Source organism: Danio rerio, chromosome 3 (assembly GCF_052040795.2).
Source record: "Danio rerio strain M-AB ecotype USA chromosome 3, GRCz13ab, whole genome shotgun sequence".
NCBI lineage: Eukaryota > Metazoa > Chordata > Actinopteri > Cypriniformes > Danionidae > Danio > Danio rerio.
This window is the reverse complement of record NC_141023.1, coordinates 38,744,775-38,760,253: the sequence shown is the minus strand read 5'-3', so window position 1 is coordinate 38,760,253 and position 15,479 is coordinate 38,744,775. Positions and strand designations below refer to the sequence as shown.

Here is a 15,479-nt window from a genome sequence, read left to right as displayed (position 1 = left end):
CGCTTCAAACCGGAAGAATGAATTTGCTCGAAGTAACGCAAAAACAACCAATTTTCACTTTTTTGTGAAATATATGTGTCTTAATAGTGTTTTTTTTTTTTTTTTTTTGTCTTAATAGTGTTTGTAGCAGCATGGGACACATATATGACGGTCAACAGCTCAAAAAAGGTGTTTTGGTGTTTCATGACTCCTTAAATCTTGAAAAAGGGGGAAAATAGGTGCTCTTTAAAGCACACAATATGCTTATAGTTTTGCAGGCTTGGTCTAAAGCTTATAATAGTGGGTGATACTAAAGTTTCACTTTTAGCAAAAAAACCCCCCAAAAATTTCAGAATTCATGCATAAAGCATTATAAATGTTGCATTAAATGTCTTTTTTTTACTTTTAAATGTATCCTTGCTAAATAAAATTATTAATTTCCTTCACAAAAAGTGCAAACTATATATACATGGACAAAAGTTTTCATAAATGGTTCTTTAACCATAGTCTGAAGAGTTTTTTGAAAAAGTTTCACACTGTAAAAAATGCTGGGTTCCGCACAATTCCTTCATGTTGTCCTAACACAAAGCAATTAACTTAACTTAATTATTTTTACAAATTTAAGTAGATTGAACATAAAATAATGAAGTTGTCCCAAAAAAAACCTTAGGAATTGTGTAGATTGAAATAATTAAAAAATGTAGTGTGAACAAGCAGCAAAAGTAATTTTTCTGCTTCATACCATAAATGCAGTATACCTTTAAAAACTTAGATTTTATAAAGCTGCTGAATGTATGATTGAATAAAATGATGCGTCTGAATGAGACTGTGTGTGTGTAGTAGATACTGTGTGTGATACTATAGTAAATCAAAACATAAACACACTCTCACACACTTTTACACATGCATATATTCTAAGTAATGGATACTGTCGTAAACAGTTATTATAAACCTCCGTTTATTACTGATGAGAGGTTAAATCTTATGAGGCCGTATTAAAGCAAGCTTAAAGAAATCTGATAAATGTTAGCTGTGCTTTTGAGGAGTGTATCAATGACACTTACATAATCATCCATTAATTCCTCAAACACATTTAGTATAATAAGTTCACACATGGCCTTGGAGACAAATGGACTCAAGCGTGTGTGTGTGTGCGTGTGTGTGTGTGTGTGTGTGTGTGTGTGTGTGTGTGTGTGTGTGTGTGTGTGTGTGTGTATGTGTGCATGTGTGAGTGCCATAAATGTGCCAGTCAAGAAAAGTACACACAGGTGAAGATTACATCTGCCAGCCTGTTTGTCTATTCGGCCAAACACACTGAAATGATACATTTGTTAGTCATTTGATGATCTCATGAAGAATCTGCACTGCTATGATCTAATTTGAATCAAATGCACATGTGTGTGTGTGTGTGTGTGTGTGTGTGTGTGTGTGTGTGTGTGTGTGTGTGTGTAGCTATAGTAGTTATAGTTTTGGTCAATTTCATCAATTTTTGTATCTGACAATAATATTTTATTTTATTTTTTTGTTTATTTATTATTTTATTTTAAAACAGTTGTATCTCTGCCAAACATTGTCCGATCCTAATAAAGTCAACATCAGTTTAAAGCCTATTTAGCTTTCAGATAACACCTTAATCTTGTTAATTTAGTTAAATGATTCCTTCTCCAAATACCAAATGCCATTTTAGAGGGTGTTTTCTGTGAATCATAATTATTTGTCTGATTACATACAACTTTGGACACTAAAGTTTTGAGCTCATACAATAATCAAATTTATGTTCTGGAAGTTTAAGCTAATTAGTGCTCATTTATTTATATAACACCCCATTAGCATACCTAAAAAGCATAGCAGAAAACCTGAATGTATGTAAACTTCTGAATGTAATAATCAGACTAAGAAGTAGAATATTGATACCTGGATCTAATTTAGTTAAATATTTCTCATCCCGTCAGTCTTAGCATAACTATAAAACAACATAAATATGGTATATTTACATTTAATGTATGTGCAGCAGGATCAGTTTATCCAGTTCATTTGATGGAGTCTATTGTGCTTTTGTCAGTATTGATTACTGTGGCATTTCTGTTACTCTGAAGTGCATGTGTGTGTCTTGGAGCTGTGTTTGACCATGTAATGTGCTTGCTGTGTTTCTTGCAGTGGATGCAAAGACGGATGACAGAGCCAAGATGAGCGTAGCTGCCAAGATGTCTCTGTTTAAAGTAGGTGAAACAAGAGCTCAGCGTATCTCTTTAGCAAGTGCTGCAGCCTGAATAGAAAAAGGTCATTGCCATGGTTGAGAACACACACACACATGCACACACAACACAATGATTTTTTATATAAACTGTATAATCTATCCCTACCCTTAAACCCAAACCTCACAGAAAAGAATCTGCATTTTCATTATTCAGCTAATTCTCTATTTCAGAGGTCTCTACAGTGGAATGAACCACCAATCTGGGTGTTAATTTTTTTTTTTAAATATTTAATTCTGTATGAATTATGAGCTGTTTCTCTCACGTGGACCAAAGAAAAATGTGCCCACAAGTTTTAAATTTACTGGTTTTGCTATACTTTTGGAGACATTTAATCTTCACAATGTAAGAAACACAAGGTACACACACACACACACACACACACACACACACACACACACACACACACAAAACTTGTATATATTTATCCTAGTAGGGACTTTCCCTCGTAATATAAGCTAATAATAATTACTGTAGACTATACTTATCCATTACCATAGAATTTATTAAATAATAATAATGAATTGTTTTATTGGCATCATCTAATATGTTCAGAAATGACACATAGAAACTGAGAATACTTAAATTCAAGTACATTTTTTAATCTTGCAGAATTTGTTATGGATTAAGCAGATAAGAAATTCATTTTGAAGTCATTTATTTCGCTAGGCATTTCTAAGCTTTCTGCTCCAGTGTGTGTGTTTTTTTCTTCTTCTGTGTTCTTGTGCTTTTGTCTGTCTTTGGGTCGTAGGTGGTAATAGGAGAGCTGGAGTGTTTGGTTACAGTGTGACCTGCTGGATTTCATTCGTTACTGTGACTTCCTTACCCAGACTGCCAACCCTGGCTCTGTTTTATTCATCTTGCCACTGACCCACTTCACCACACACAGACACAGTCATTAAGTGCAATGCTGTTAGATTTATTTTTTCATAGAAATGGTAGAACTTGTTCACCAAGAATTGCAGTTCTGTTATTTAATTATTTACCCACGTTGAGAAGAGAAGTTATTCATTTTTTGCTTTGAATATATTAGCAGATTGTCTCAGAAGATTTGACAAATAAATTGTTTTTTTTATTAGTCAATAGAAAATACATATATATTTATTAAGAGGGGGTAATAATATTGATCTTAATGTTGTTTAAAAAAACTAAAGTGTTTTTATTTTCTTTTTACTTAAAACGAAAGTGAGTTGTGACCAGGGATTACATATGGCATGATGCATGATCTTATAATAGCATATATAGAGGTAAAGGTAAAATGATTAGCCCTCCTGTTGAATTTTTAAGTGATGTTTAACAAAGCATACCATTTTTTCCACAGTATTTCAAATAATATTGTTTTTTTCTTGTTTATTTTAGTTTGATTAGAATAAAAACAGCTTTAAGAATAAAAACAAAATTAAGATCAATATTATTAGCCCCTCTTAATAAATATATATGTATTTTCTACTGACTAATAAAAAATATATATTTATTTGTCAAATTTGAACATTATTGTCTATTGTCTTGCCTAGTTAACCCATATAGGTAGGTAGGTTACACTCTTTACACTGGCTTTCAGTTGCATTCAGAATAGGTTTTAAGCAATATTACTTGTCTATAAATCACTAAATAACCTATTGCACTTTAAATTGAATATTAGTATCTTGAAAAAAAACCAACCTAATAAAATATGATGTCACCATGGCAAAGACAAAATAAATCAGTTATTAGAAATTAGTTATGTAAACTATTATGTTTCTATTATGTATCTATTATTAAAGAGTATACGCAAGCATGGATAGAATTTGATGAGTTAAATCTTCTCACATAAAATAGTCAAATACACCACTTCTATGGCTTTTTGAAAGTTTTGTAGAGTCATTGCCGCAGTCTTCATTGACATTCAAGGCAAGGCAAGGCAAGTTTATTTATATAGCACATTTTATACCCAGTGGCAATTAACATAAACAGGAATAAAAGTATAAGAAAATAAGAACAAATAAAAAGTAAAAACAGATTAAAATGTGTTAAAACAGGTTATAAAATAATTAAAATAAAAAGAATGACATAATAGTGTCATCTGTTGGACATAGCACAGTGCTCATTCAGTAAAGGCACAGCTAAACAGATGTGTTTTCAGTCTGGATTTAAACGTGTTTAATGTTGGAGCACATCTGATCATTTTTAAAAGCTGATTCCTGCAGCGGGGGCGTAGTAGCTGAAGGCAGATTTATCCTGCTTTGACTGAATTCTTGGAATTTCTAATTTATTCGGTCATCTGAGTGATCAGTTTGGTTTGTGTTCAGTAGGCATATCTGTAATGAGGTCCTAGGCTATTCAGTGATTTATAGACAAGTAATAATGCTTAAAACCTATTCTGAATGTAACTGAAAGCCAGTGTAAAGAGCTGAGAACAGGTGTGATGTGCTCCGATTTTCTGGTTCTGGTCATAATTCCAAACCAGCATTGTGGATGAACTGCAAATGTCTGACTGTCTTTTTGGAAGGCCATAGAGTCCATTACAGTAATCCACCCTGCTGCTGATAAAAGCATGAACAAGTTTCACTGCAAACAAACCATCTAATTCTTGCAATATTTTTGAGATGATAGTATGCTGATTTACTTACTGCTTTTCACTGTATGAAATGTTGCTGTATTATATGAATGAACCAATCTCGTAAACTAATATAATGAATTAAAGTTTTATTTGGCCAAGCAAGTCATCACAATAATTTATGTTTCTTTACTCATAGTCCAATACTAGCTCTTGGTAATCTACACAGTATATCCATTCATCGCTTGCCTAAAATCTTAATAATAAATTAAATTAAATTAAATTAAATTAAATTTAATTTATTTTTCCGTCATCAGGAATTGGAGAAGACAGCTTCACCTGAGGCATCTTTGTTCCTTAAACCTCGCTCCAGTAAAAGTTTCCATGAACGCAGATCTCGCCGTAACAACGATCCTCGGGCACTCACTCAGCCAATCACATTTGAAGAAACCATGATGGCAGCAAGGTGGGTGGGACTTCTTTTATTCAATGCACTAGAAATTTCTTGCATATTAATCCCTATCAATATTTACAACATCTGTAAATCAATCTTGATGTTATCTTCTTGCAGTCCTCAGCCAGGTGAAGCAGGTGAGGCAGAGCCTGAGGTGGAGGATGATGCTGGCACTAAACTCTCTATGAGTGAGAAACTGGCTCTCTTCAATAAACTCTCTCAGCCCATATTGGGTGCTGTTGGGAGTCCTGTGAGAGATGGCAGCCCTCATGAGGCCACTGAGAGACGCAGACAGAAGGGCACTCGCTATCGCACACAGCCCATCACAGTGGATGAAGTCAATCTGGTAAGTGCATTTGCGCGTTATGAACTTTTCTGTACTGTACTGCTAAATCTGTGTAGTCAGTGTGTATTATAAGTGCTTTAAACCAAGTTATGAAAAGACCACATTTTTATGCTGTTTTTTGCTGGTTGGTTTATTAAAAGGAAGAAACAAAAAATAAATAAACAAAAGTAATACAAATACATTTTCTAAATTAAATAATTACCCCTTTTTTCCTGTTTTACAATTAAATCTAGCAATTTTTATGTTTAAAAAATATATTTAAACAAAGCGTTACAAGTTTTAAATTCAAGATGTATATTTTGAAAATATTTCTAATCTTTAATTCACATTTATGCTGATTGATGTCTGTTTAGCCACCACAGCATACATCAATCAATCAATCAATCAATCAATCAATCAATCAATCAATCAATCAATCAATCAATCAATCAATCAATCATTCCATCAATCCATCCATCAATCAATCAATCAATCAATCAATTAATCCATCCATCCATCCATCCATCCATCCATCAATCCATCAATCAATCAATCAATCAATCAATCAATCAATCAATCAATCAATCAATCAGTTTTATTTTGTTTAGTTTTTAATATAACAAGTATTGTATCACTTTTTCAAAGGCAGTATTTAAGCATCAAATGATTTATTATATTTTTCAGAAAGTTTACTTAATATTTTTAAAGGGCATTCCGATGTATTTAGCTGTAGAATAATGTAGAGAGACTGGATCTTGATATAATTTGCTTTGCAGTAATGTTGATAAAAGGATTGCTGGTTCCCTCATGAAAAAAATATAGTAAAAAATAGTCCTGACATTTATAGTCAATACTATAGTTTTTTTAACCATGCTATGAAAGTATTTGAATTTATCTGTTGTGGTAACTTTATAGTGCATGTGGTAATACAACAACTACAGTAATATAAACAAATTACCCAATACTTTACTACTTTTTCTATAACCACAGGTATACGAATTATACATTAATACACATTTAAAACTACATATTCCCATAGTTTTGCATAATTGCACTTTATAACTTATACCTGTATCCTGCACTTGCTGCTATTGCACCTACCTGCTTAGACCTAAACTGCATTTTGTTGCCTTGTACTTGTACATTTGTAATGACAATAAAGTGTAACAGAACAGTATAACTCCTCTGACTTCAAAAGGTGCTCTAGCGACAGTTGGTAGAGGCCATGGTCTTTAGTCTTCTTGTTAGAGCAACCGACTTTCATACGAAAGGTCGCTGGTTGGATCCTAGCATGGAGTGGGTAGGGTGGTGTAAGGCTAGTCGGGTTACATTGGTGCCGTGACCCGGATGACAGTGAGTTTTAGGGGGTGAGTGTAATGAAGGCCAGCTAGTGAAGTGCTATGCAGGTAAACCTCACTCCTCTGACCTCTAAAGGTGCTCTAGCAACAGACGCTAAAGGCCATGACCTGTAGCCTCCTTGTTAGAGCAATCGACTCCAATGCAAAGAATCACTGGTTCAGTCCAAACTCAGAGCGGGTTGGGTGCAGTAGAACTGGTGGGTTACAAAAATTTAATCTAATCTAAATCACAGTTAACTATAGTGAAAACTGTTGTATACTTCTAGATTTCTACAGTTTTCAATTCACAAAGATAATTCCTTTAGTATACTGCATAATTTGTTAACAAAATGATGTAAAATTATACTATTATACACTTCACTTTAGTATGATAAAAAATATATAGTATATTTACTGTAAATTTACTTCAACAAACTCTCTCAGCCCATATCGGGTGCTGTTGGGAATCCCATGAGAGACTGCAACCCTCATGAGGCCTTTGTGAGATGCACACAATATAATACACTTTACTATAATATGCTTCGAAAACACTATATTATATTTAGTGGAAGTTTAAAATGTATTTGTAAATTAGTAGAGTATTTTTCTATGTGGGTTAGTCCAGCAGCCTGCTGGTGACATTTCAAAAGGTTTGATTTGTCAGGTTTAGTTATTTTGTCACTTAAATTGCTCTGGTTCTTTCTCAAATGCTGATAGGCCTTTCTCCCTCTCTCAGCTTCAAAAAGGGCCTGTGCAGCTCCCTCGTTTTCATCTGGCTCCTCACCTCTCTGACCGCCAGCAGGCCGAGTCCATCAACCTGAAACCCAGTGAAGTGCGTCTCTCCGGGCTGAGCTCTTCCTCCTCTGAACTCTCATCTCCCCATCTTAAGAATACAACGGACACCAATTCCCAGAATGCAGTGCAGATTAAAGGCATCCTGAAAAAGAGCTCCTCTGAGGGAGTGGTGTGGAGGAGTGACAGAGAGAGGAAAGACCTGAACGGACACAGCCTGGAGCAGAATGGCAGAGAGAGGGGAGAGACAGAAGTGAAGGAGGAGAGGAGTTTGTCATCGGTGGATCATTCTCCGGGTCATCTCTCCGGCGCTCCCTGGAGGCAGAGGACGAGGAAGGAAACATCCCTCGGCAGAACACGGAGATCTGCTCCAAACCCTGAGGAACATTTGTATCTTTCAGAGGTTCTGCAGATCACAGAACAGAGTGGAGATTCAGCCATCGCTGACAGGTTCTCTTAGTTTTTGAGTCTCTTGTCATATATATGGTCCTGTTTAGAAGTTTAGGTGCAGTAAAAGAACTTGAAGTTACTTAGACTTTTAATTCAGTATGTTAATGTACTTGCAACTGAAACAATATGTTCAGTAGAGGACGGGCCTTTCATTGCCTCTTAGCAAACTGATGGTAAAAGGGGTGTGGATAAGAATATTGTAGCTAAAGTTGTCAATCAAAGATTTTGATTGACTTAACTCCTTCATTTATTCATTTTCCTTCAGCTTAGTCCATTATTTATAAGGGGTCGCCACAGCGGATTGAACCACCAACTTATTCAGCATATGTTTTACACAGCGACTCCCCTTTCATCTGCAACGTACTGGGAAACATCAATACACACTCATACACTATGGTCAATTAATTAGAAACTGGAGCACCCGGAGAAAACCCACGCGAACACAGGGAGAACATGCAAACTCCTAAAGACTAAGCTAGAAAAATAAACATTGTACATTTTTATTTCACATGGATTTTAAAGGTAAATTATTTTTTTCAGACAGAAACTAAAGCACAGATATGAGTGGTACATTGTGAAATTATCAACTGACATATATGTCCTACCTAAAAGACAAAATGTAAAGTTGGTAACACACTGCACAGAAGCATTGCATCAAATCAAGGACTATAGAATACACAAGACATGTCACTCGTATAGTTTTGAATGGGGAAAAGTGTAACGATCAATATGGCGAACGAAGCACTGCTTACTAGTACAGGAACCAATCAGCGATCAGTATAGACTTACGTTTCTCCGGGGAAGAAGCTCGGATCAGACGTGCGCTTTCACGACAACAAATGGTCAACAAACACACTCAGTCCATCCTGTCAAACTCACATTACATGACAGTAGAAACCAATTAAACGCCCACAAACCTGTAAACAAAGAGTCACTGTCATTTCTAGAGGAGACAGCCATCAATACCAAGTTGTGAATTACTTCAGAAGAGCAGCGCAATCAGACAAAGCATTATCCAGAGGATGATAATGTTTAGAACGACCATAAATGAGGTTGGTGTCGTGATCTCATTCTTTTTGAGTGCACATGCGCATTAGCTTGGGCAACTTAAAAAAATGACAATTTTGTTTGAATTGAACATTAATAAAACAGTTGATACAGTTGTTGTTTAATTATTTCGTGATTCCAAATATGAAAGATAATCGTAAGCTTGGCCAACAGTTTTGAAAAATTAGATGTTTCCCCATTCAGACAGAATGCATACTGCCTGAGAAACATTTCAAAGATGGCCGCCAAGTGAAATGACTTGCAAAGGGACTTTGACCAAATCACCTTTAACAATTATGTGCTCAATCGAAGCACCTACTCAAGGGCGCCTGCGATTTTAGACGCAGACAAAGGTTTATCCCATAGTACTGTCAGTACATTAAAATGTGGTAAAGATATGGTCTCACACGATGTATTACTTTTAAAGAACTAAGGATTAGCTTCATTTTGGAATAATGTGAAGAAAGTAGACACAAAACTCATCAAAATCTTTTTCACAGACTGACAAACTCAAGAACAAAGGAAGAAGAAGAGAAGCAAGGTGCTACAGCAAAGTGCAATATCAGTAGAAGCAGTGAGCCACAGGTTTCTGTAAGTGTTTGTGTATTTTAGAAATTTTGTTTTCAGGGTGCCATGGCATATTTGAGCCTACTTTACAATATTTAATCTGATACTCAGTGATCTATTTGTGTTTTTGGTCATACTGCAATAGCATGCAGCATGTGAGTCACTCTAATGTTTCCTCAATGTTTTTTCACTTCACTGGTTTTCACACTGCCACCTGCAGGATGAAGCTGTCAGTGCAGTTGAGTCTATACCACAAACTCAGTGCTGGGTAAGAATTTGTGATCATGCAAATTGGTTGAGAATGTTTATAAGCTAAACAACCATACAGTACTGTGTATCATTGCTTATTAACATATATGTGTTCAAAAGTGAGTTTCGTTGTGTTCGTTCTGTGTAACTTTTGTGTTGAGAATGATATTTCATGATTCAGTTCCCCTCTCCTTTCGTCTCAGGAGCCTGTGTTTTCATCTGTATACTCACGCTCAAACTCCACACCTCAGTATGTGATGTGTTTCAATGAGGTGAGCATTTCATTCATGTTTGGTGTCCACTGTGAATGTGATGCATCTCTCCATTAAGTACTGTTTCTCTCAGCATGTGCTTTTAGGTCATGTGCTATTTCATTTTCTGTTTTCTCATGTAGAATGCAGAATCACACGTTCATTCCTCATCCTTTTAAAATACATTTTTTATACTTATATTGCATGCAAGTCAATATTCTCATTATATTTTTCCTAAGCACAACCGTTATAATAAATATGATTAATTTTGCATATAAACATTAACAAGTGGTGCATAATTTTTAAAGGAAAGCTTGAATTGAAAAATGCAATATGGCAAGAGATGAACATATCAATGAAGAAAAAAATGATTCTGATAGATACAATGGTTTAATCAGTGGTTCAAGTGAAATTGGTACTGGTCCCTGCATCTTCTGCTCCGACATGATAAACTTCAGTCCTCATCTCAGAAATTCAGTCTTCACTTATTTTATGACCCTTAAGCTTGTCATTCTTATTGGGTTGTGCTCACGTTTCAGGATTCTTTACAATTGCAAAATCTCTTAATTGCAAAATCTGGCATCTTATACTTCTGGAGACTACCAATAGGCTTTAGTTCTGGAAAAAAAAAAGATTTTTTAATGTAGCATTGTGGATGCTATTTTGCTACTATCCACAAAGATGCTACTTTGTGGTTGTTAAATAATGTAATATATTTTGATGTAATGTGGGGCCATTATATGTGTGAGAGGAAACCTACTTAACTTACATCTGAATGTCAGGCAATTTTTCACTTGATGAAATGTCAAATTGTCATTAATTGTAAATAGTAAGATAGATCTGATTTGGAAGTAGTAAAATGTAAATGGGGCAAAATATAATAATAAAATTGACTTGCATACTAATTATTCATGTGTTGTAAACTTTAAATGTATGTGTTGTTCATACTTTGCAGTTAAAAGTACATATAATTAATTTGGCTTGATTTGACTAGCACTTGACTCTTAATGCTCTTCTCTTCCACTTTCTTTCGCCATCTCTAGAGAAGTCTTTCTTATGAAGCTCAGGAGGTTTCAAAAACAACTCAAGCCCAACCACATGTGACCGGGAGAGTCAAGGAGGTATTTTAAAGATTTAGTAAAGTATATAGTATGTAGATAGTTACGTACTTAGTAAGTATACAGTTAAGGGTATTATTTAATAAACTGTATAATACACTTACAAATCAGCTGCACAATGTTTCACATTGATAATAATGTTTCTTGAGCATCAAACTTAAAAAAATCAGCGTACATTGTTTGGAAAGTGAGATTTATACACATGACAGTTGAATAAATAAGCTTTCCATTGATGTATGTTGTGAGGAAATGGGAATATTTAGCAACTCTATTTTGAAAATCTTGAATCTGAGGGTTCAAACTAAACTAAATGTTATTAAAATTTAATTTAAAGTTGTCAGAATGAAGTGCATAGCAATGCACATTACAAATCCAAATAGACTTTTGATATATTTACAATAGAACATTTACAAAATATCCTAACGGAACAAGATCTTTTCTTAATATTCTTATGATTTTTGGCATTAAAGAAAAATTGACCCATACAATGTATGTTTGACTATTACAAAAAAATACCTGTGCAACATAAGGTCATTCATTTTTTAGATCAATCATGTAAATAAGGCTAAATTAATGACTGAGCTTTCTTCACATGAATAAAACACAATCATTTTAAACCAAGTACTAATCCACATTTTACAGTATTATTTATTAAGAAAGTGCAGCCTTTGTGAGCAGCAGAGCCTTTAAAACCCTGCTCTAAACTTTTGAACACATAATAAACTTTTTTTAAACACCGTCTTGGTATTAAAATATATCAGATACTACAGTATGAAATAATTGAGTTCTTTCCATTATTTCAGGCAAGCTGTGAGGAAGAAGAGTCTCCCAAACTTATTTTCACAGAAACACAAACCGTTTGCACCACGGAAGTGCAGGAGAGTCAGATGTTTGGCACTGAGATGGATAAAGAGGTGATGCCAGCTAAACCCTGCTCAGTGCCAGCATGTCCCACCACCGGAGGAGACACAGAGTCAGACCTGAGTGCTCTCTGCCAGACCAACACACCAATGTAAACCAGCATCTGTCTGTCTGTTGTTACATGCGCGTGTGTGAGAGATTTCTTAATATTTGGGACTTGATGCTGGTTTTATTTTATCTTTCTCTGTGTGGGTGTCAGTTTGAGCTCAGCTGTAGCTGAACACAGGCGATCAGTTCGGCCGTCACGCAGGACTCAGGGTTCCCGGAATCCATTACGTGCTCTTGCTGCTCGAGAAGACATCCAGCAGGATTTCATGCAGCCTGAAGAAAACAGCGAAATGGAGAATAATACAGGTTTAAAATGACGATTACAATTTTATCTTCCTGCTCATCAGTCATCAATCATTTTTAAAGATTCAGTCATTGAATGTGTCAACAGTGTTAAACATATTAACACCCTTTTAATCTCAGGTTCTTTTATTTGATCTCTTTCTTTTCCCTTAAGCTATGAAAAATTCAAACTGCACCCCAGCTGATGTCACTTCCTCTGGAAAACTGAGCAAACCCACTGTGCCATACCACAAACTCATGCTCATCCAGGTTAAAGGTAGGATATAATCAAGTGCGTATTATATAAAATATATTACATGGAATAAAATATAGATCAAATATATAATAGAAATCTGATGTTAATTCGATGCTAACATTCCTGTATACATTTACACTTCATGGGCAGCATGGTAGCTCAGTTGTTAGCACTGTCACCTCAAAGAAAGGTCGCTGGTTGGAATCCCGGCTGGGCCAGTTGGCATTTCTGTGTGGAGTTTGCATGTTCTCCCTGTGTTCCCATGGGTTTCCTCCGGGTGCTCTGGTTTCCCCCACAGTCCAAAAACATGCACTATAGGTGAATTGAATAAACTAAATTGGCCGTAGTGTATAAGTGTGTGTGTGAATGAATGTGTATTGGAGTTTCCCAGTACTGGATTGCGACTGGAAGGGCATGCGCTGTAAAACATATGTTGGAGTAGTTGGCGGTTCTTTCCGCTGTGACGACCTCTGCAAAAGAACCTGAGCTGAAGGAAAATGAATGAATAAATGAATGATTTAATGTTTTGAAAGTTTGCTGTCTGTTAGATAATAAATCTCTTTAAAATGAATTTCTTAGGAAGACAACAAGATTGCAGTTATTTAAAAATAATTATTACTATATAAAAAAACAATATATATGGCAGCTCAGTGACTAAGTGATTAGCATGGCTTTCTCGCAGTAAGATAGTTGCTGGTTCAAATCCTCACTGGACCAGAAGGCTTTTTTGTGTGGAGTTTTATTTGTCTCATTTGTTATATTTCTGCTAGAATAAAAGCAGTTTTAAATTTTTTTAAATAACATTTCTGGGACAAAATTATTAGCCTCTTTAAGCTATTTTTTTTTTTTTTTGGATAGTCTACAGGACAAACCATTATTATACAATAACTTGTCTAATTACCCTAACCTGCCTAGTTAACCTCATTAACCTAGTTCAACCTTTAAATTGCCCTTTAAGCTGTATAGAAGTGTCTTGAAAAATATCTAGTCAAATATTATTTACTGTCATCATGGCAAAGATGAAATAAATCCGTAATTAGAGATGAGTTATTAAAACTATTACGTTTAGAAATGTGGTGAAGAAAATCTTCTCTCTGTTAAACAGAAATTGGGGGAAAAAACAAACAAACTAATAATTGACTTTAACTGTAAGTGCATAAATAAAAGTGGAAACTTATTTACCAATTAAACTTAAACGCTTCTATACTATGTGTTTTTGTCTGAATATTTGTAGAGATGCAATTTTTAATATTGATTATATGTGTTGATGACGCAGTGGCACAGTAGGTAGTGCTGTCGCCTCACAGCAAGAAGGTCGCTGGGTTGCTGGTTCGAACCTCGACTTAGTTGGTGTTTCTGTGTGGAGTTTGCATGTTCTCCCTGCGTTCGTGTGCGTTTCCTCCGGGTACTCTGGTTTCCCCCATAGTCCAAACATATGCGGTATAGGTGAATTGGGTAGGCTAAATTGTCCGTAGTGTGTGTGTATGTTTCCCAGAGATGGGTTGTGGCTGGAAGGGCATCCGCTGTGTAAAAACAAGCTGGATAAGTGGGCGGTTCATTCTGCTGTGGTGACCCCGGATTAATAAATGGACTAAGCCGACAAGAAAATGAGGAATCTCAGGAAGTGATGAATTTATTTTCATGAACACATGGGATAAAAGCTAATTTTTTGATAAATGTTTTAGTTTTGTTAAATTTGCAACTTCGGATGGAAACAGCTAGTGTCTTATTGTCAACAACATTCAGGATGGAGGCAGGTGCAGGTGCGGATGGTGGAGCCGGTGTCTCACTCTCTTAACAGCGGTGACTGCTTTCTGCTGGTCACACAATCACACTGCTTCCTCTGGACTGGCAAACTCTCCAACACCATTGAGAGAGAAAAGGTACCTTCAGAGTAATCCCAGTTTAAACCAGTACCAACGATAATTTACATGCATACTTACTGGTATATTTTTGGGGTATAAAACAAAATATGAAATAATTTGAATGTATTTTATTAAATGTAACAAATATAATGATAAATAAGTTAATTATACACACAGCTTGTTGTATCCAAAGCTAGGTATATAATTACATTTTATTTTGTTAATGATTATTAATGGTTTGTTCCAGGCATCTGAAATGGCCTCACTGATTGTGACCCAAAGGGATTTGGGTTGCCAGGCGACCAGTGTTGTTCACCTGGATGAAGGCGTAAACACAGACAGCCAGCAGGCAGCTGAGTTCTGGAAGCTTCTCGGAGGACAGACCCCGTATAAAGGCGAGAGACATAAACCCCAGAGGAACCATCTGATCATGAGCATTTTGATTTCCCAATAGTACTCAAATGGTATATATATATATGCTTTATGCTTCTGCAGGTTCAGACAGTGTTGAAGATGATGAGCTCTATGAGAAAGCCATATCAGAGTCAAACTGTATTTACAGGCTGCAGGGGGACAGACTGAGTCCTCATGAGCAGGCCTGGGCCTCCGTCCCGCACCACAGTCTACTCAACCCTACTCAGGTCCTGATCCCAAGTCTTGATGTGTACATTATACATTCTCAAGTTCAGATTACTCAAAACATTTACAACACAGCACTACTTGTTTATTACAACTTCATTGAAATAT

At 35.6% G+C, this 15,479-nt stretch overlaps 1 protein-coding gene across 50 annotated transcripts in view; it reads left to right on the top strand.

The window, feature by feature from the left end:
- Positions 1-15,479, top strand: part of svilc (supervillin c) — a 57,934-nt gene that overhangs the window by 25,157 nt on the left and 17,298 nt on the right. For 26 of the 50 annotated variants that reach the window (XM_087244967.1, XM_087244949.1, XM_087244950.1 and 23 more), the window contains 14 exons: positions 2,137-2,198; positions 5,088-5,236; positions 5,342-5,570; positions 7,623-8,128; positions 9,676-9,760; positions 9,963-10,010; positions 10,195-10,263; positions 11,286-11,363; positions 12,164-12,372; positions 12,481-12,635; positions 12,787-12,888; positions 14,614-14,750; positions 14,980-15,127; positions 15,228-15,373. In XM_087244967.1, coding sequence (XP_087101093.1) covers positions 2,137-2,198; positions 5,088-5,236; positions 5,342-5,570; positions 7,623-8,128; positions 9,676-9,760; positions 9,963-10,010; positions 10,195-10,263; positions 11,286-11,363; positions 12,164-12,372; positions 12,481-12,635; positions 12,787-12,888; positions 14,614-14,750; positions 14,980-15,127; positions 15,228-15,373 — 2,123 coding nt within the window. Of the gene's footprint in view, positions 1-2,136; positions 2,199-5,087; positions 5,237-5,341; positions 5,571-7,622; positions 8,129-9,675; positions 9,767-9,962; positions 10,011-10,194; positions 10,264-11,285; positions 11,364-12,163; positions 12,373-12,480; positions 12,636-12,786; positions 12,889-14,613; positions 14,751-14,979; positions 15,128-15,227; positions 15,374-15,479 lie in introns of all 50 variants that reach the window. The other 24 variants (XM_087244978.1, XM_087244966.1, XM_087244948.1 and 21 more) reach the window with 1 other exon arrangement.